Source organism: Leptodactylus fuscus, chromosome 8 (genome assembly GCF_031893055.1).
Source record: "Leptodactylus fuscus isolate aLepFus1 chromosome 8, aLepFus1.hap2, whole genome shotgun sequence".
Classification (NCBI taxonomy): Eukaryota; Metazoa; Chordata; class Amphibia; order Anura; family Leptodactylidae; genus Leptodactylus; species Leptodactylus fuscus.
Genome location: NC_134272.1, coordinates 77,421,328 through 77,444,094, shown reverse-complemented (window position 1 = coordinate 77,444,094; position 22,767 = coordinate 77,421,328). Strand labels below are relative to the sequence as shown.

The 22,767-nt window shown below is 41.9% G+C and overlaps 1 protein-coding gene across 8 annotated transcripts in view; it reads right to left on the bottom strand.

Annotated features, from left to right (window-relative positions):
• RBMS1 (RNA binding motif single stranded interacting protein 1) overlaps positions 1-22,767 on the bottom strand; it is a 213,338-nt gene that overhangs the window by 95,124 nt on the left and 95,447 nt on the right. For 2 of the 8 annotated variants that reach the window (XM_075284504.1, XM_075284505.1), the window contains exon 1: positions 15,622-15,980. The exons of the other annotated variants lie outside the window; for them this stretch is intronic. In XM_075284504.1, coding sequence (XP_075140605.1) covers positions 15,622-15,672 — 51 coding nt within the window. In that variant the 5' untranslated portion in view covers positions 15,673-15,980. Of the gene's footprint in view, positions 1-15,621; positions 15,981-22,767 lie in introns of those variants that run through there. 8 annotated transcript variants of the gene reach the window in all.

Genomic DNA, 22,767 nt, shown 5'->3' with positions numbered 1-22,767 from the left:
TGAACAGGTCACAGAGCAGGCCTAGAAAACTCATAGAAGTCAATAGGGTCTGTCCCAGACCATGGTCCATCTCCAAGAGACAGAAAGTCGCAGTCTATTTTAGGCTTAGTGGTAAGAGTTGGAATTGCAAAATTGAGGATTTAAAAAAAAAAAATATATAGATAAATAAAATATGTTTAAAATAAAATATAGGTCACATTCCCTTTAACACGATTTTGTTCTTTAGAACCAGAGATACAAAGTTGCAACCTTATCAGCCTATGGGCAGCTGGTTTTGGTCACGTTGCTTGTTCAAAGCTCAGTCCCATTCAAGTGAATGAGGTTGAGCTGCAATACCGAGCACCGCCACTATACACATGAGAACTCTTGTAAAGGAAATATAGGGAGTCCGATATTCCCTGCAGGTTCTCATTTCAGGAACAGAATATTGTACAGTATTAATCTCGTCAATACAACCTCTAATATAAGGCAGACATACATACAGAAGGGCTGATTAATTAGTAATCCAAGTAGCCCATCATTGATGCCAGCTTTAGGTGGATAGGTGTCGTATGCAGTATTTTAAAACCATATCGTGCTATAAAAATAATATCGCCATAGGCCTTCAAGAAGGAGTGCGGGATTGCAGGTACAAGCATTGGGTGTCCAGACTACCAGAGCCAGTAGCGCCCCCTTCAGGTGATACTACCAGATGCCTATTAGTAGGTTTTCAAGGCGGAGATGCATAACAATTAGGGTTGAGCGATCGGGATCGGCTGGAAAATGATCGGAAATCGGATTTTGAAATCTCAAGATCGGCTCAACCCTTAAAGCGACTTTTCCCATAGAGAAGCATTGACTAGGGTTGAGCGATCAGGAAAGATCGGATCCCAATCGGCGATCGAGCAAATTTTATGATCCCTATTGGCTGGAAAATGATCAGAAATCTAATTTTAAAATCGATCCTGGAATCTCAACCCTAATAACAATATATATATATAGAGAGATTCCAGCTCTGGTCCTGGCGGTTATTAATACCATTCCACCTGTGTGTTTCTCTTACGTTGCCGTCTGCTAGTTGCCAATGTAAACCGTTCTGTATGTCACATCATTCGCTCTGATCATATGTTTTTTCACATAGAAAATGAAACTTCTTACAGGTGCATTTTTCGCTGCCAAGTATCTCTTATTTCAGGCATTATTTACAAAACCATCTCGTCCGTTTCTGAATCGCTGCCAAGGCAGATTCACGGGTGACACCGTATACAATCTGCTACATCTGTAATCCTAAATTGAAAAGGATTGCCAAGAACGAGACAGACGTCCTCTTTATCCGAAAACCTGATTAGTCATTATTTTGTTCCTGTCGTCCAGTACGGTGCAGATGCAGACACTTATTGAACACAAAAGATTGATAATATGGCGGCGAACGTTCCATCCATCCAGACAATGCCCTTCTGGACACCAGGAATCAATACATGTAGCGTCTGATAATCTGGCATATTAGAGCGCTGGTAGGTGCCCAGGCCATCGCAACCACAAGAACTAATGTGGCTCCAAAAATTTGAGCTCAACGTGGAAGAGGTTGCTTCAAATTACAAAAACTAAGAATTTTTTTCTAAAAACAATTCTACACCGATACTGGTGTGACTGGTACTCAAGCTCTGCTCCACTGCGATGAAGAAGACTAAGCAAACAACCAGTTTATAGAAGCAGCCATGTTTTTGTAATCCTGGACAACACCTTTAAATTTATGCACAACATCCTCTAGGCATCGGCTCTCGAACGCGTTCTACCACTGAATTCTAAACAAGACGTAAGAGCTTTGATTTCAAGTCTTCTTCAACCAGGCCATCAAGTTCCTTGACAGACAGAAGACGCCGCCGCCACATCAGGAAACACATCTGTACCATCCAAAAAAAATCCATCCTCCTAGAGGGCACCCAACGTCCTGGGTTTGACAAATTCAAGGAGCCTGGTAGACAACGGCCTAAGAATTTTTTTGCAGGTGCCTAACATTTTGAGTTGACTCCGATAGCTACGGCAGTAACAATTGAATCGGTTCTTACCATGGTCTACCTGACTTCTAAGTCTTCAGTAAGTTGCCTGTCCCGTCTACCATAGATACTCCCATAAAGACATGATTGCTTCTGAGAACCCCATGGTATGACTCCGCCCAGATGGACCATAAACCGTGAACACTTAAGACATGGCGTGCATTTGGAACACGATGTTGATAACTTAAGATGTAAATGAGTTAAAGGGATGTTCCAATATTACGCTGCAGAGGCTTAAAATAATAGTATTAAAAAAATAAAAAAATAAAACTATGCATACTCCTCCTTTGGCCAGGGATCCAACAGAGAGTCTCCGTTTAACCCTCTGCAGGTTGAAATGACTTGGAATACCAGTTTCAGCTGGATATACAGTTGGCCAAATGTGTGATTGAGCATCAGCTACTTGACGTGACTCCCCTATACACAAGCACACTTGGCTTGGCTGAGGGGTGCAAGTCCTTGGAGCTGGGAGAAAGCCCTAACCAGACTCTCTGGCAGTGGCTCATCTTCCCAAGAACAAAATAATTGGGCAACTGAAATCCAACGACCTGATCCCCATCTCCCCTAACATCTTCCGTGGGGGTAGAATTGGGAAGTCCATATACACACACACTACATGGTCAACCAACAAATTTAGAGGATACCCATCTATTATGTATGGCCAACTCTACTACTGACTCCAGGAGCCACTCCCATGGCTATCCATACAAAAATATCCAAAAAGTTGCATATCAATTTCATTGGCGACCTAGCCATCTGCAATTTACTTAGTCTTGTGCTAATGGCAAGGGAAATGTGGAAAATTTACCATGTGCTCATGAACCTAGGAGTAGAAGAACTGGAGAAAGTGATCAGTCAACATCCATTAGAAATGGCCCACGTCTAAGACATTTGGCCCACTGTACAACTGTTTTTGGGACACTTTTGAAGTTGGTATAAAAAGTATCAAAATGGGGGACAATATAAGTGAGGGTCACCTCATTGAGAAGACTAAGCCCTCGATCCAGACCCCATACACGGTGACAATATATTACGTTGTGGCCATCTTCTTAGTGAAGACCAAGGTTGGGTCTTCACTTAAAGAAGTCTTACTACATCGTATTATTTTAGGGTTACTTTTTTCATTTCGTGCGGCAAATGTTTTTCAGGACTTAGTTTTTTTTTTTTTTATTAGACCTTTCCAGACAATAATCCAGAAGAACTTTGAGATTCCAGAACTCTAAGTATGACATATTACGCACATTATCCAGATTTCCAAAGACAAAAAACATCTTCATACATTTTTTTTTTTTTTTTGCACAGTCACCGACAAAGACTTCCTTTCACAGTCTAGAAGAAACAGTAGGAACCTTCACAATCAAGAAAAAAAAATAAAATATGTGGCACTGTATCTACCCACGGCGTCATAAATCATTGTCACGGAGGGCTCTGTACTTCAATGTGCAGCAAGTATCTGAGAAAGCCATGATCCTCTCTCTCTGCTTCACAAGGCAAATTGGAAGAAAAAAAAAAATATCTTGTTCCGGGAAGGGCTGCTGCATATGAGAACATTTTAGCCTGGTCCTATGGGAATTCTACAAACAATCCTCTGTACACTGCAGGTCTTCTTGACCGGAACGACTTCCATGATCTGCACTGGGTGGGAACTCCAGCTGCTTTGAAGAGAGATTTCCAACATCTGTTCCACAATTACACAACATAAGAGAGAACAGAGCTCTGGAGTCAGAACCTTCGGACACTATTTTTTCCTTTGCCAAGGGGACAAAACGCTTAAATTAAAAAAAAAAAAAAAAAAAAATCCTTTACTGCAAATCTATAGACTGAGTTTATTTCTTGGGACACAACTTAAAAATTCCCCTTCCTCCTCGATACGTAGATCGTACCAGGCATTCCCATCACCACATAATGAACCCATTTTCTCTTACGATTTTTTTTTTTTTTTCGGCGGTTTAACGTCACGTGCTGTAAAGGACTTCACAGGAATCCTTGTCACTCGTTTTAGGAAATCTTACTTGACACTTCCCCTGAGGAAGCCAACGATTAGGTAAATCAATATTTTACGAAATTCCATCATAAAGTTTCCAGTAATGGGTCGAAAAGGTTACAAAAAAAAAGCAATAACATTCTTAGAGTGTAAATGGTAGAACTCCCTGTATACTTTGTTTTATGTTAATATCTATGTCACGGGATGGTTAGAGTCCGGCAATAGGCAATGTGTAATATATATTTCATGTGGAATGTATTCTCTAACCTGTTATATACATCAGTGTGTAGTTGGCTGATTAGGGTCTAGTGTGTTAGCACATTGTATGCAAATACCTCTAACTAGTGAGGACAATGGGTGGAGATAATCTGATCAGTGTCTCCAAGAAGATGTTGGATGGTGCATTGTCCATAGTAGACAGGGAGTCTGCTCTCCTTGGTATAGGTGAGGGGGGAAGGATCTGTGACTCAGCCCTTCCCACCCCCAGATATAGGAAGTAACAGTTTAGTATATAGATGTAGCTAGCAGTTAGTATGTGTTAGCCGGCCTGTGCACAGCTCTGCAGAGAGCCAGGATTTAGTTACAGGACCAAGGAGCCAAAGCTATCATTGGATTGTGACTTCTGTGGACTTATTGTTATTACGGTTGATGTGACCGCCGCCGGCTACTAACTTTGTGGATTACAATAAATTGCTGTTGTCTCCCGACCTCTTGCGTCCGTGTTGATTCAAAAGACCATCCGGAGGAAGACGTATACCTTTCCTCCGTGACAACTGGTTGGCAGCGGTGGGATCAACAGCGGACAGCGAGATGGACTACAGCAGCTCAGCGATTAATGGAGCCACAACCTCAGAATACAGGAACTGGACTATGGCAAGTCTACAAGTAAGGGCCCGGGAACTAAACCTGAGTTACCAGGGAAGAACGAAAGAGCAACTGATCGAGGCACTGGAGGAGATGACCCTGCAAAGCGACCATGAGGAGGGCTGCCCCCAGGAGACTGGAGAGATACGGGAGTGGCAGGTACAGACCCAAAAGAGCAGATGGGTTGTTTTGTATGAGGAGGAATTGGCAGTGCTGGGGCTAGGAGCAACTGCAGAGCAAAGGAGTAGAGCATTACAGAGGGCTCAGGAAACGGAGAAGGAGGAACAGAGAATGGCGCATGAAAAGGAAAGAATGGCGCATGAAATGCGAATGGCTGAGATAACTATGAGGAATTATAATCAAACGTCGACCCCCAGCCCAACAGTGAGAGAACCACCATATGTCTCCCATAAACACTTCAAGACCTTTGATGAAGCGGCTGGGGATGTTGATGGATATTTTCAGGACTTCGAACACCAGTGCCACCTGATGGAAGTCCCAGAGAAGGATTGGGTCCGGTATCTGGTGGGGCACCTACGAGATGGGGCTGCGGAAGCTCTCAGAGCCATGGACCCTAGTGATCAGCGGGACTATGAGGCCATTAAAAGAGCGGTGCAGAAGTATTATGCAGTCACTCCAGAGACCTACCGAGTTCAGTTCCGCTCTTTGTCTTACAATGGGGGAAGCTCCTTCCACATGTTCGCCCACAAGTTGAAGCAAGCATGCAAGCGCTGGCTAGGAGGAGAGGAGGCTGTCACAGTCGATAAGATCCTCCAAGTCATACTTAAGGAACAGTTCTTTTCCCAGTGCCCCGCTGAGATCCGTGAGTGGGTGCTGGAACGGAACCCAGCCACAGTGGAGCAAGCTGCTTCCCTTGCAGATGAGGGCCTGACCATCAAGCCGCAGTGGAAGAGGTTGTTTGCAGAGGAGCGGAAAACTACCACAGTCCGCCAGACACCCTTCAGCCAGCCACCCACCTTTCGTGTCCGGCCTCAGGATTACAATTCCCCCTCTACCCCTGCCCCAGCCCATCGGCCTCCAGCTATGAACAACCCTGTCCCTAGACAACGACCCACTGGAAGAATGCTAGAGCGCAGATGTTTTGGGTGCGGGCGGCCTGGACATTTGCAAGCTAGTTGCCCTGCTAACATGGGGGCATGGGCCACCGTGGCATCCCGGCCTATTCACTACCTGGGAACCACCCCTAGGACAGAAAGTTTGGCCCCATTTCCAGATGACTCCATGAATGACCCATCTGTTCCACCTCCAGGGGTCTATGGGATTCAGCCTTCCACCACACATCCCGCAAACCTTCAGCGGAAACACTTGCAGGAGGTCCTACTGGATGGCCGAACAGTTGTTGGATTCCGGGACTCGGGAGCTTTCCTAACGGTAGCGGACCCCCGAGTGGTTCGACCCGAGGCCCTAGAGGAGGGCCCTGGCATTTCTATCAAGTTGGCAGGGGGTACTCAAAGACGTATTCCTAAAGCTACCGTGGAACTCGACTATGGTTATGGACCAAAACGATGCACAATTGGTGTGATGAGCGGGCTGCCGGCCGATGTTCTGTTAGGCAACGATGTTGGAAATCTACAGTGCCACTTTGTGGGAGCAGTGACCCGAAGCCAAGCTCAGGGAGAAGCCAACATGGATCCACCGGATTTTCTGCCAGATGCCAGCCCTTCAACTCTACAACTTTACCATTCAGTACCGCCGAGGGAACCAACACCAGAACGCAGATGGGTTATCCCGGCAGGAGGACATATGAGCTATAGAGACTGATGTGCATTCCCCAATTTACCTGTGTAGGCCAATTGTGTCATGCACATGTTTTGAGAGGGGGAGAGGTTGTCACGGGATGGTTAGAGTCCGGCAATAGGCAATGTGTAATATATATTTCATGTGGAATGTATTCTCTAACCTGTTATATACATCAGTGTGTAGTTGGCTGATTAGGGTCTAGTGTGTTAGCACATTGTATGCAAATACCTCTAACTAGTGAGGACAATGGGTGGAGATAATCTGATCAGTGTCTCCAAGAAGATGTTGGATGGTGCATTGTCCATAGTAGACAGGGAGTCTGCTCTCCTTGGTATAGGTGAGGGGGGAAGGATCTGTGACTCAGCCCTTCCCACCCACAGATATAGGTGTAACAGTTTTAGTATATAGTATATAGCTAGCAGTTAGTATGTGTTAGCCGGCCTGTGCACAGCTCTGCAGAGAGCCAGGATTTAGTTACAGGACCAAGGAGCCAAAGCTATCATTGGATTGTGACTTCTGTGGACTTATTGTTATTACGGTTGATGTGACCGCCGCCGGCTACTAACTTTGTGGATTACAATAAATTGCTGTTGTCTCCCGACCTCTTGCGTCCGTGTTGATTCAAAAGACCATCCGGAGGAAGACGTATACCTTTCCTCCGTGACAATCTATCTATCTATCTATCTATCTATCTATCTATCTATCTATCTATCTATCTATCTAGTGGTTAGCACTGCAGCCTTGCAGCGCTGGAGTCCTGGTGTTCAAATCCCACCAAGGGCAAAAAACCATCTGCAAGGAGTTTGTATGTTCTCCCCGTGTTTGCATGGATTTCCATCCCATATGCCAAAGACATACTGATAGGAAAAAAATTTGCATTGTGATCTCTATGTGGGGCTCACAATCTACATAAAAAAAAAAAAAAAAATAAAAAAAAATATAATTCTGCTATTTATACGGCTAAAACTCCCTTTGTCAAAGGGGTGTGTCTGTGCAAAGGCTGATACAGTGAGCCCTGATTGGATAGAGTCATATAGAGAGACGCCCCCTATTGGTAACACCCACCTTTATACATTTCTAGCAGGAATAGCACTGCACAGATTTATGAGAAAAGAACGCCGAGATCGGTTATGTGGTGTATTTTACTACGGTAGATGGGTCGGGAGAAGTGACGGATCCTCCTTAAATTTATTGAATTTAAAAAAAAAAAAATAAAAAAATAAATAAAAAAATAAATAAATAAAAAAAATTTTTTTCAAAATGTATCTATTTCCGAATGAAGCAAGAAATTTTTTAAACCTAAATTTTTGAATTCTCTGTATAAAGCTACAATGTAACAATTTGTAGCCATTTCCTGTATAACCAATACACGAGACCGCGTCATACACCTCCTACCTGACTGCAGGACACCGATAATAATCTAGTCAGATGTGAGGCATCCGTACCCTATAAATACCCCTAAAAGCTCTTATCTGGTTAACACATATGTCAGGGTCCTGCCCCGAGTATTTCCTGCTGCCTGCCTCTTTAAATGTTATGGTTTCGGTGTTACAAATCATTTTTATTCTCTGCTGCCCCGGGTTACCATAGGAACTACAAATTGCATCGGGCACTGGGGAGGCATCCATTATATCTACCCGGGAATTTAATATTTCAAATACACACAAAGCCAAGCAAACTATTGGATAACCATTCTGTTTGGCTTTTAAACAAATTGCACAAAGGGCCAGAAGACCATAAAAAATTTTTAAAAAAAATATTTAAAAAATCCCCAACCTATAAAGGTTTGTTCCAATTTAGCGAGTCATCTCTGCTACAGGACAAATTTCCGATAAAAATTATAGGATCTTGTTCCTTAGTTTTTATTTTCATCATGCTAAAATAGTCCATTAAAAAAAAACAAAAAAAACATACATGTCCTGAACATATATAAATTTTTAAGGGCAAAAAAAACAAAAAACACAAAAATAGTTAGAAATGGAAATATTAAAAAAATGGAATTTAGAAATGGAATATAAAAATTTCTAGGAAAATATGATTTTTTTACATAAATTTTTTAAAATCGTCTATTGTGTCTTGACGTGAAAAAAATTCATCAAAAAAATCTTAATACAACTACAAAGTAGTACCCCCCCCCCAAAAAATAAATAAAAAATATATAGTAAAAAAATAAATAAAATAAATCGCTATTTAATTGTACATACATAGCACAAACATATTCCGCAGTGCTGTACACCAAACAAAAAATTTAAAAAAAAATAAAAAATTTCACTACTAATACTGGTTTCTATAAAAGGATATAACCCCTACAGTAACAGCCATGACATCATCCATCTCAAGAACACTTCCAGTGTGCCTCGAGAGCATAAAGACAAACCCACTTCTACGCTAAGGGACAGATTTAGCTATGAATTGGGTGGGGGGGGGGGGAGTGTGAAAGGCTTAATTCAGCAGTTTAGTGCATCAGTTTCTATCAAGGCCAAACACTAGAAGATACTGCTAAATTCCACACGTGCGGTAACACCCAGTTAATCTGCTTGAAAGCCAGGCTAAAAAAAAACAAAACAAAAAAAAAAAGAAAAACAAAATAAAACTATAAATATATAAAATTTAAAACAAAAAAAACAAAAACATTCTGCAAAATGAAAAAAAAAAGTGAATTGAACTGAGGATTTTTCTTTTCGCCTTTATTTTGCAACCCAGACTTGCTCACCTCTTCATCGCCTCTTTTGAACCCTCCCCACCCCCCAACATGGGGTCAGCAACAAAGCAAACAGATTACAGAGCAAAGAAAATCCAGTGCAACAGTGAATGTTTGCAGGGCGACAAAAGGGCTAAGGATATATTAGTAAAAAAACAGATGGGGGGCCGACCTTATTCCGCCTGTTTGCAAAAGTTTTAGAACCCACAAAGCCCTAATTGGATTTCCTGTAGATCTCACAGCTATGAATGGCGAGTGATGGGTTCGGAGTATGGGGCAGACTTGTATTCTGTGCATGTATAGGAAGTCAATGTTTACTGCCAAACAAAATGTTCCCGCCAGTCCTCCCTGCTGGGATGGGATTATGGACAGTGAATATTTTGTCTATTAAGTGGAGTACAGTGCCGCTGGGAGACTGAATAGGGGGTGTGGTGGGAGTAGACGCCTCGCGCTGTCACCCTGGATGTCACCCCCATGATATACTGGAGATTTTCACGCCCTTTAGGGCAATTCACAGAATGGGATGTTTAGGACACAGAAGTGCAATTACATTTGTCACTCTTTGTACATTACTGAAATATTCCAATGACAGAGTCAGCTATGCCAGAACAGACTATTGCAGAATGTTGGGTTTTTACTTGTTTTTTTTCATATTTGGGAACTGCAAATGAGTTTAGAATTTTTAAGAGAGTTAAAAAAAAAAAATCCCTAAAAGTTTGCGTTCACCAAGTCGATGAAAACCAGTATACACTTTATACACTTGATAGAACTCCTCTACTTATTGTATACATATGATATGATGCTGCTATACTTATGGCATAGATTCGATATGACTCCGCTATACACTTGATATAACGCCTCTTTACTTTTGGTATAGATTTGATAAGAGTCCGTATTACTTATGTAATACATTTCATATGATTCAATATTACTCATGGGATATATTTGATATGACTCCGCTATACTTATGATATTCATTTGATAAGACTCCGTATTAGTTATGTAATATATTTGATAAGACTCCATATTACTTAGTTCACTTTGAGCTTGCCAAATTTTGCCTAAAAATTAAACCTCAATTATATTCAACCTTATATACAATTCTCAAAAAGTTCAGTGAGCAGTCTATACGGGAAGGAGTCGGATATCTCTGATGCATCTGATGCGTCCTACCCCCATCTCTCTCTCCTATATATATATATATATATATATATATATATATATATATATATATATATATATTTATATTATGTAGATTGTGAGACCCATTTAGGAATCACAATGTACATTTTTTTTCTCCTATCAGTATGTCTTTGTAGAATGGGAGGAAATCCACGCAGACACAGGGAGAACATACAAACTCCTTGCAGATGTTGTTCCTGGCAGGATTCGAATCCAGGACTCCAGCGCTGCAAGTCTGCAGTGCTACCCACTGAGCCACCACGTTGCCCCTTCCTACTCCCCAACTATTGACCATAGTCCGCAGTGGGAAGAGAAAGCGGGCACGGAATATATTGGACTCCAGGCAACAATTTCATGATTCTGCTCAAAATCAGAATCCCGATTCTTAAATTTGATCAAATTTCTGTTTTAATTAGATTACATGTCTGGCCCTAGTGTACGTAATTTTTTTTTTTTTTTTTTTGCAAAAGCACAGAACAGATCCCAAAAAGGGAAATTTATAAAAGGAAAGGCCTATACTTGTGTTAAAAAATTAAATATATATATATATATATATATATATATATATATATATATATATTACACACATATCTAAATAAAATATATAACATATATATATATATATATATATATATATATATATATATATATATATATATAATATGTACCGTAACTACACTGTGTAAACCTGGCCTAAAGGGGAGGGGTGGGGCTATAATATATATATATATATATATATATATATATATATATATATATATATGATACATTTTTACAAAGAGCTTAAACAAAAACATTTTGAAATATTGCAGAAATGGAATAACCTTTAATAAAACTTTCCGCCAATTATTTCACTTTTCCTGTAAGTTACAGCAGAGCAGCGGTTACAATTGGTATAAGGAAAATTCATTCTCTTTGATGCCAAAGATTTTAAGATTTTAGCAAAAATAGACACAAAAAGATACAAAACAAATCTCAAAAATATATTCCCTGATATTACTAATATGATAAAAAAAAATGGCCGCTTTAGCCAATATGGCTCCTAGGATACATTCACATGTCATAGTTATATAGATTTTTCCTTCTTGTTGCCTAGTTTTTTTGGGGGTTGTATTTAAGCATATGTTGCTACCAATGAGAAAGACAGGAAATCCTACAGAACTGAAAGGACTCCAGGGGTCAAAGTGTCTTTGGCAATGAAGAGCCTTCCAGGAATGGCTCCTGTCTGTTCCCATCACAAGCCGCACTCTGGGACTTTAGACTCGGCCTCACTACACTTTGTCATGTATAAAAGTAAAAAAATAAATAAAAAAAGTTGCATTTCACAAAAAAATACCCAATCCTTAAGTGAAATGCACAAGTTTATTTACCCTTTATCTCAATGATATTCTAAAATTTTACAATAGAAGAAGCAAATCTGTTACAGATAACAAGTTATTAAGTCCTAAAACCGTTTGACACCTCCGGAGGAAGCGCAGCACCTGTCGTGGCCCAGGGCACCTTATCCATCAAGATCCTAAGCGATGCACAACATAAAGCGGCCACATACAAGACGACAAAAACACCGCTATATTATAATTATGAAGCAACCAGATACCTAGTGCAGGACCTGCATGATGTAAAGAAGGTCCTGCCTCTAATGCACTCACATTAATATGTGATAGGTAACCGCCAAAACGCGTCAGCACCTTCATACCACCCACAATATTGCAGCTATTTAATGATTCTGTCCTGTATTTGTTAATTGCGCCTGTTACATTCTCCAGCAGGTATGGCTTTAATTTGAACAGTCACCTAAAAAAAAAAAAAGCAGTCACGAGAGACCTCCCCACTATTCCCAGGCTATGTGCACAGGGCTAAGCTGTCACTTCTCTCTCCCTGAATGATGAAACACATGCACAGAGACTTCAAGGAGAGCTCTAAAATAAACTACAATTAAACATTTGCTTTAATGGTATTTAAGTACACATTAGCCCGCTCGCCATTATTCTGTCAGTGCTATAGGGAAGTTTTTATTTCTATTTTTTTTTTATATATGCAGGCAATACTTAGGCTGACTTGTCACTGAATCCTTTATTTCTGTAATATCTAATATAACAACATTGTCAATATAAAAAAATAAAAAAAGTGACGTTGGAGTCAGAATCACCCGTGTGGTGTGACCAATTGTGCAAATACTGTATGTCTAGTGGCTTGGCTAAAGCAAATGCAGGCCATAATGATACAGTGGTGTGGCTACCCATCTGACCCCTGCTATATATATATATATATATATATATATATATATATATATATATATATATATATATATATATATATATACACACACACACACACACGTTTATTCCTTCTATAGGGACTGCAAGACACATATATATATTATATATATATATTCCTTGTACAGGGACTGATAACCACATATATATTCCATGTATAGGGACTGCTAACCACATATATATTCCTTGTATAGGGGCTGCTAAGCATATATATATATATATATATATATATATATATATATATATATATATATATATATATATATACATACATATATATTCCTTGTACAGGAGCTGCTAACTACATATATATTCCATGCATAGGGGTTGCTAGGCACATATATATTCCTTGTATGGGGACTGATAACCATATGGTAACAAAAAGGAGCTTTGAGACAAATGTCACCAGTACCCTGACAGTAAAACGTACATTGTACCCGCTGCAATGAATGAAAAAAGGGAAGTGTGTAAATATATATATATATGATATGATACGTGTGTGTGTGACAGTATACAGTATATGTGTGCGCTGCTGATTCATAGAGCCTCTATGTAAGCTCTGAGTCTTATCTGCATACACAAGACTAGGCAGAGGACTCACATCCGCACACCACGGTACAGCCCTTCCAGTAAGAGGCCTCACCCTCAGCAGTTTTTTTTTTCTTTGCATCTCAATGCTAACACCCTGTGGTGCACCGACAACAAACACAACCTAAAGGGTGCACCACTTAATTAAGAGTTACAGGTGGAGTGAGAAAACCCCATACACCCTGACTAACAATTTGGCCTTTACGGTGTAGCTACAGAGGGCAGGGTGTGTTCATACAATGTCATTTTATGGGTTTTCTTTGTTGAACTGAATGGAGCAAAGGAAGAAAAAAAAAAGAAACAAAAATGGGAAAATAAATAAGAAGGCGGACAAAAATACTAAATATAAATCATAGTAAATATGTATCTACCATACACCTGGCGGGAAAGACCTACTGATGTGTCTCCAGGGCTGGCAAAGGTAAGAAAACATCTGGGGCAATAATCTTACAAAGTATCCCTGGAGTGACGAGACACAACGCTAATCCCACTCCTATTATTGTCCTATAAGGCGGCAACTTTGTATCACACTTTAGTATAAAGCAAATATCAGCCAGATGGGATTACAATATTGACTGGATGGAATCAGATTGCATTGGATCTGGCCGGATAGATTCAGCAATGACAGCAGCCTAGAATACCCATCAATGTAATAAAAGACAAGGTGACCGCGGCATACGTCCTGGAAATATAATGAGGCATATACATCAGTCCCTGCCCATATACATCAGTCCCTGCCCATATACATCAGATCACTTACAACCTAGAAGGAAGATAGCAGCCGCCGGCCGGACACTGGGTCACAAGGATTTCCAATGACTCAGAACAACCAGGCGCCCCCCAAGAAGAGATCATATAGACCTGGCTCGGAACCACTATAGATGGTGATTGTATATAGTCCAATGCAGCATATTATATATACTTGTATAAGATGTGATGGACCTTCTATAGTCCCAGCGTCCATATACAGTCAGAACACTATAGACACATGGTAGCCACATTCTTATTACCAATATATGCAGAAAGTTGGAGTCTATATAAGAAGTGCCTTATATCCAGCGGCCCCTATATAATGAGGGAAGCAGAACTGCACCAGACCCATCCCCCAGACATATGCTACATGACCCCAAAAAGCTAAAGGATTGCAGGAAGAGCTCACTATACCGAATATATCATGTATAGTATATACTGTCCACATACATTGTAACAAACAGCTCATATTATATAGCCTATGACGTTATACAACACTTATAGCAATGTATATATTCCACATCACACTTTATAAAATCAAATCTCATAAGATCACATCTGTACAATGAGGACATCCACAAGACTATGTTAATCTCATTTATATCAATCAGATCTGCAACATGATCCCATCTTACATCAGAACTCCAGATCTGTACAATAAGATCTGCATTACATTCCTGCCTACAACCTGATCTGTATAAGATGTGCAACAGATCAACCTATACTATCAGATCTGCAACAGATTACAATCAGATCTGCAACACATCTACTCCATATAACATATCTGTACAATAATACTTTCAGTAGATCACAATGTACTATCAGATCTGCAATAGATCACACTCTAGCATCAGATCTGCAATAGATCACACTCTAGCATCAGATCTGCAATAGATCACACTCTAGCATCAGATCTGCAATAGATCACACTCTAGCATCAGATCTGCAATAGATCACACTCTAGCATCAGATCTGCAATAGATCACACTCTAGCATCAGATCTGCAATAGATCACACTCTAGCATCAGATCTGCAATAGATCACACTCTACCATCAGATCTGCAATAGATCACACTCTACCATCAGATCTACAACACATCTACTTTTTAACAAAATGTACAATCAGACCTGCAATAGGTCACCTTACAATGAGATCTGCAACACGAGTCTAACCAGATCTGCCAAATATCACTCTGTGCAAATATATCGATCCTACAACACATCTGTACAAGTAGATCTGCAATAGATCGTTCTCCACAGCCAGATCTGCAACCTATCGACCCTATAACACATCTGTACAATGAGATCTACAAGAGATCACTGTATAAAACCAGATCTGCCTCCCTGCCAGCAGGATATCCCTTCTGCACAACGAGGTTAACAGCAGATCTCATCCTGTGCAACCAGATCTGCACCCTGCATGTACAATCAGGACGGCAGATGGATCGGTACGACCAGCTCGGCAGATCTTTGTCTCACCTGCTTCCTATACGGGGTTCTCACAGGGTTACTGCTACTTGGAAAAATCATTCCTGGTCCGTGCTCGGCTCCGGTAACCTTGCTGTGCCCGTGTCTATCCTCCAGCACAAATAAAGGCAACTTTGTCGGTAAGTTTCCCCAAGTCCGTGCAGCCTGGGCTACAGGGCGGCCACCACACCCGGCTGTGTCCCCCTCACAGCACGTTACACCGCCCGGCCGGGTGACTAATGGAAGCCCCTGTGATGATGATGATGAAGAAGATGATGATGATGATTATTGTGTGCCCCTGGCGCTCCGCTCAATTGGCCGACACTGCCATCAAAGCGACTTCATTGATCTGCCAGAGACTTCCCCGCAGAGCCGATCCCACCTACCACGGGACGTACCAACACACAGCGACGGGGGGAGCTCCCTCACAACGGCGCCTAGTCTTCACCGGGTAATCGCTCACTCCGTACATTTATCAACCCGGGACATAGAGAGTATGGACGAGTGACATGAAACGTGAATAACCGCTGACTGCCAGTGCCAGAGCCGTGTAATGGGTCAGCGGGCAGCGCCGGGCACCCCCGTGGCAGAGAATGGAGTGTCCCGGCAGGCATACCACACATTCCTCAGAGCAGCCATCACCTCCTTCCTGTAGTCAGCAGTGAGAGCGCGGCGGCGGCCGGGTGTGAGGGGGCAAGAGCTGGGGCTGGGGGCTCACCCTGCTCCCTACTCCGGCCTCCTGCTCCTCAGCTGCTGCAGAACCTCTTCACTCAGTCAACTCATTAAAGGCTTTCTGTGACTCTTATGACTTGTAAAGTTGTTTTGTGGGTGTTTAGGAGGAGCCCTGTATACACCCGGGGCCCCTCATGTCCAGCCTAGCTATAGTGGGGCCCCTGAACCTCAGGGGGCTCTGAAGGGCCCTATGTCACATAAAATACACTATTGTAATTATGGCTAGGGGCCCCATTAAAGATATTGCATTGGGCCCCTGAAGTGTAACAATAGGGGGTGCTGAGACAGTAGACACTACCGGGCCCCGGACCCTGCCAGGGCCCCAAAGGACCCTCCGCCACATAAAATATACCACTATTGTAAATAGACACAGCAAATTGGGGCCCTATGACAGATTTTGCATTAGGGCCCAAGAGTGTAACTATAGGGGGTGTAAAGGAAGCAGTCACAATCGGGCCTCGGACCCTGAGAGCGCCCCAAAAGACCTTCTCCCGCATACAAATATACCATTATTGTAAATGGACACCGGAAGTTGGGGCCCTTTTAAAGAGTTTGCATTGAGTCCCAGGAGCGTAAATATAGTGGGTGCAGAGGTAATAGTCACTACTGGGTCCTGGACCCCGAGAGATCCCCAAAGGACCCTCTGCTACATAAAATATACCACTATTGTAAATCTACACCGCAAGTTGGTGCCCAATTACAGATTTTGCATTGGAGCCCAAGAGTGTAACTATAGGGGGTGCTGAACTTGTAGTCACTCCTGGGTTCTGAACCCTGAGAGGACCCTCTACCACAGGGGTAGGGAACCTTGGCTCTCCAGCTGTTGCAAAACTACAATTCCCAGCATGCATACTTGCTCTGCTGTTCTTGGAACTCCCATGGAAGTGAATGAAGCATGCTGGGAGTTGTAGTTTCACAGCAGCTGGAGAGCCGAAGGTTCCCTACCCCTGCTCTACCACATAAAATACACCACTATTATAAATGCACACAATATATTGGGGCCCTATTACAGATTTTGCATTGGGGCCCAGGAGAATAAATATAAGGGATGCAGAGGTAGCAGTCACAACTGGACTTTGAGAGGGCCCCAAAGGACCTTCTGCCACATAAAATATACCACTATTGTAAATGTACACAGTAAGTAGGGGCCCCATTACAGATTTTGATTTGGGGCCCAGGAGTTTCAAGTTGGGCTTTTACATAAAACCTATCAATTGAAGTCTGCAAGAGTTCATTTACATACTTGTTCCCAGGGTGCATTGCTTGTAAAATTGATCATACATTTTGGCTGACTCCCCCATACATATACACAAGTCCATAAACATTGTGCCTCGGGTAATGTCAGAGATGAGCTCCGCTAGAAGAGAGAAAGGACCTTTCACCACCTCCACCAATACCAGTTCTTAGTATCCGTTAATATTTGTCCCTCCATAGCTTCCGGTACAGTTGAAATTATTTCCTCTGTCCCCCGCCATTCCGGAGCAATCAGTGCTGTTAGTTTTGGTGCCTGATGTGGTATTTCAAGGTACAGAGAATAAATAGTATATCAGACAACAAAACTAACAGCACAGATTGCTCAGGAACGGGGGGGGCTAGAGAAAAAATTCCAAGTGTGCCAGAATCAGTGGAGCGGGGGCTATTAATAGATGTAAAGCACTGGACTTTCTGGAGGCAGTGAAAGATCCTTTTAGTTTAGGGTGGTAGACCTCAGTTGATCTTTAACGGACAACCTTTCCTTTATAAACTGATACGTCCCACTGAACCCCTTTAAGACCCCATGACAGCTGACACCTCCACCAAGAGCTGTGGACGCACAGCAGTCTCATATAGCGATGGCGAATCCTGAAATTTCCAATTGACTCCCCAAAATATGAATCAGTTTTCCTATTCAAACAAATTCTACCTCCTTATTGAAAGCTTAAATGTAGGGATCACAGCCCCAAACACTTGTCTCATAGATTTGGGAGGGTTGTCGGGTGCCGACTTGCTAAAGACGCTACCCATATACCGTACTCTTTTATATATGGTGCTCTGCTGGAGACTGTCATGAACTTTGTAGGTTTCCATAAGGCGATCCTCCACAAATTTTTGCAATAAAAAGCCTTAAGAATTCCTGAATTGTTGCGATTTTTATTTATTTTTTTGCTTTTTTTAGGCCTTTTTTTTTTGTTCACACAGTATTTCAAGATTTATTTTCTATAACCTATAAAGAAGTCTATAGGAAAACACTTGAAAAAATTCCAGGAAAGCAAAAAACTGCAGAAATTTTACAAAAAACTCCAAGACAAAAGCACACAAAAAGCATGCTTTTCCTCAGGAGTTCCCATGAGATTTCCAAAATTAAAATTTCAGCTATAACCGAACTCGGTTTTCAGTGATGTTTACTGAGTAGATCAGAAAAGATGCAAAGTGTCGCATTTTTGGCACAATTCATGACTCTGCACCAAAGATGCATCACTACAATAGTTTTTTGTCTTGTATCCCTTAGTAAATACCCCAATGTTTGCAGGACTTTTCATACATTTTTTATTGACTAACCGGTAACATCTGGACGCTTAAAACATGGCAAAATTGTCAAGACAATGTAGTGTGCAAACAGCCCCAGGTAGTGAGCCGCAGCCCAAAAACGCTGCAGAACAGACCGCAACAGAAACACATTGCAGTTTTTTCCGCAGCATTTTTCACAGAAAGTCCGCAGAGTTTTCCTGTGCAGACTTTCTGCCCCTGTTATAGCTATAGGGAATATGGCAGCGTTCCCGTACGTATAATTGACATGCTGCAGTTTACAAACACATAATTTCCACTGCGGATTTTTTTCTGCAATGTATGCATGGGATTAGCCAGAATCCTGTCCGCTTTGCAGGTAATGCAACACAGTGTTTTTTTCCCGAAGCGTTTCCGCCGCAACCAAAATGCATTTTCATAACATGGGGTCCCGGCCTTAAAGGGGTTTTCCACATCATAGGTGATGACTGTATGTTAAGGGTCAGTTCAAACGGGGTTTTTTGGACTAGAACCTGATTTCAATGGGAGCCGTCTTTTTGGTCAGGATTTTGAAACCGTTACGGCCTCAAAATCCTGACCAAAAACCCCTGTGTGAACTTACCCTAATATATTTGTATCATTAGGGGTCTGACCACCTGATCCCCCGTGTGAATGAGGGTTAGTCCACATGTGTGACCATCACTCCGGTCACTTTGATGGGACTAACAAAGCACTGTCTGTGTCAGGTTCCTAGAAGTGAGTGGAGCAGTTGTCAGACATGTGCCCCTCCTCTCTATTTACACAGGGGAACCCGTTCTGATCGGCAGGGGGTCCCAGCGGCCATACATAACATTGGAGATTTTAGTGTTTCTTTAACCCCCATCTGAAAACAGTGACAATGTTCAGTTCTACGTCCTAGAAGTTCAGCAGCAGCTGCGGCTATCTGCCTGGTGCACCGGCATGGTGGGCTAATTGTTAAAAATCACACTTGCTTAGCTGGGGAGGGGACAGTGACCACCAAGGACAGTCTGCCCTTGGTCACCCAGAGCTGGTCTGTTTAGTTTACATGGATGCCACCCACCATATGTTAGGGACTTACCTGCCATTAAACATAATGCCTTTGCTGCCAGTAGAAAAATTTAACCCTTTCTTGTCAGAGAAAAAAATTGTCAAGGATGAAACCAATTGCAATCTGCCGGCCTGCTGCCTACTGCTACAGATCTATTATTTAATTTGCATAGGGGATAGACTAGATAAAATGGATTTATGGGATCAGTTGTCAAGGGCATGCTATCCCTACTAGAGGTCATATGGATTGCTGGGCTTTAAAATCCACTGACAAAAAGGATTTTCATTTCTTCTCTTGTGAAATCCAAAACCAGCCTGAAGCTCACGGCCGAGGAAACAGCAACAAAGCTCGCCGTATTTATAAGTTAAAGAAATGTTGTTGCGAATTCTACAACTACAAGCGCAGAAAAAAAACAGTATGAAAAACAGACACAATGAGCAGGCGGGTAAGAAGACCTAGTGGAGCTTATAAGGTCACTGAAGCTGGAAATTAGATTAGTTTCAATACAGCGTGATATGAATGGTACAGTATGGCCATACACAGGCAGGTATTAATAATATGCTAATAACAATACCTGGGGTTTTGCATGCTAAAAGGAAATCTGTTTGCAACTATTAATCTTCCGGCTCTGCAGCTAAAACCCTGGACTCATTTTTATAGGGTACATAAAAGTGTGCTGCAGGGGATTGCACCTGTCATAGAATTGGGAAAAAACCCATAGCTAGGTCTGCAGTATTATCATATCTATATTTTATCTGCAGATTGAGGGTCCCTGATAACAAATAATTCACTACTTGTGCAAAAGTGAAGCTGTAGGGAAGCTATAGATTTATAGTAGGGCTCATGCACATGGGGTAGCCCCCGAGCCGAGCCTCAGTTTTTCGAACGATCGTGTGTTCTGGTACAGGTTGTGAAAAACTCTAGAAGTTTAGTAAGCAAAATGTGTCAGAATTCTGGCATAATGTGCGACAAGAAACTGTCTAACACCGGAAACGCCGCAGGAAAAATTGCAGGGTTTTACAGTACTTGCAAAGTGGATGGGATTCATGCGAATCCTATCCCCACTTTGCGGAAAAAATTGCAGCTCGAATTGCATGCTGCAATTTCCAAAACCGTTGCCGTTTTGAAAATCACAGAACTTTCTGTTCAAAGCGCTGCGGGATCAACCGCGGCTTTAGTGCGGTGTTTCCGGTCCGTGGGGCCTGGGTTTACACAGGGTTTTTTGGACCAGATTTTGACGTAGGAATCCGTCTCAGAATCCGGTCCAAAAAACGTCTCCCTCGGCTAGCGAGACTATTGCGGCCTAGTCGGGAAGGGAGTGTCGCGCCGCATCCGTCTGTGGCTAATCCAGCCTCGCAATCTGCAGCAAGAAAGGACAGCTCGCTTCTTTTTTTCTGTGAGCGAGAAGAAACTGCTCGCGGAAAAAGGAAGTGAATGGCTTCCATCGAAGTCAATGAAAGGCGGTTTTTCTTAGGCGGATTCCGCGTCAAAATTCGGTATGTGAACCCAGCCTAACGTGCCTTGGGCTGCATATATCAAGTGTTTTAGACACTTTATGACATACAATAAAGAGGTGTCACATCACGGGAAAGTGGGCGTGATCTAAACTGTGACACTGTGCGCCAAAATTTGGTGTGTTTTTTTGGTGTAAACTAAGCCAATTAAGACTAGAGAATCTTAGCTTACATGCACACAAACATGTTCATCGTAGGGTATGTGGGTAAGTGGCCCATGGATGATATCCCTGTGCTGTCTGTGCCCACAATCCATTCCAGTAGTAGCCCAGGCTATAAAACAGGACCTGTGCTGAGTTTTGGCCCAGGTTCAGGGACCTGAAATTGTTTACATGGATTAGTAGAGATTTCCGCAATTCTGCATATACCTAAAGAATATTGTAGTAACCGCTGAACAGCAGACAAAGAGAAAAGACAAGGTCAAAAAGACGTAAAAGAAGAGATAAAACAATTGTCATTGGCGCATTTATCATCGAGCAAAACACCTGTTTATGGGTTATGGATGATGAAACAGCGATAGGGGGAACGGCTGCACCTAACAATTAGTGCCCACTAAGTTTAGCTCCTACTCCCTAGGATATAATGCTGCAACAAGCCATCTCCTTAGAGACACTCTCCTTAGTAAGCTGTGCTCAAGTGATCTGTGAGTGTGAGGATATAATACTGCAAATATACTAGTGCACTGAACGTCTATGGAACAAATATGTACAGACGCAATAGCTTTATATACATACTGTATATATATTTATTCTATATATTTGAATGGGACTGAGCTGCTGCTGTACCCTGTGACTGATCAACGCGATTTCACTGACCTGAGAAAAGGAAATCAAGCTCTCCCAGGTACTGCAAGGTCTTCAAACAGCTGATCAGTGGGGGTACTAGGAGTTACTGACACAGTATAACACTACAGTACCTGCAAAGGGGCTAATCCCATCTGTTCACAAAATCTGCAGCGGAAATGCTGTGATTTCAAAAATGCGTCTCAGCACGTCTATTCTATCTATGGAAAAGTTGGTGTGTTGGTGTGCAGGGTTGTCTTTGAGAGTGTATCAGAGATTTTGGTGTTAAAATAAAAAAATTCTAGTAAAAAGCAGTAATGGCAGTGGAGAGGAAGAGCAAAAAGATTCTACTAAAAAATTTCTATTCACTGCTGACTGTTTGGCCATTTTGATTCATTCAGTTTGGCGAAACTCCAAGTTCTTCGTTATTGTTTTATAGAACATGTTCTGAAACTAATTTATAAAAAAAACAAAAAAAAACACCTTTTCAATAAATCCCTGTTTTTGACTGGTCGGTTTTTAGATTCTAACAAGTCTTTAGAAGTGTTCTAAACACAGGATACAACAAGTGATGGAA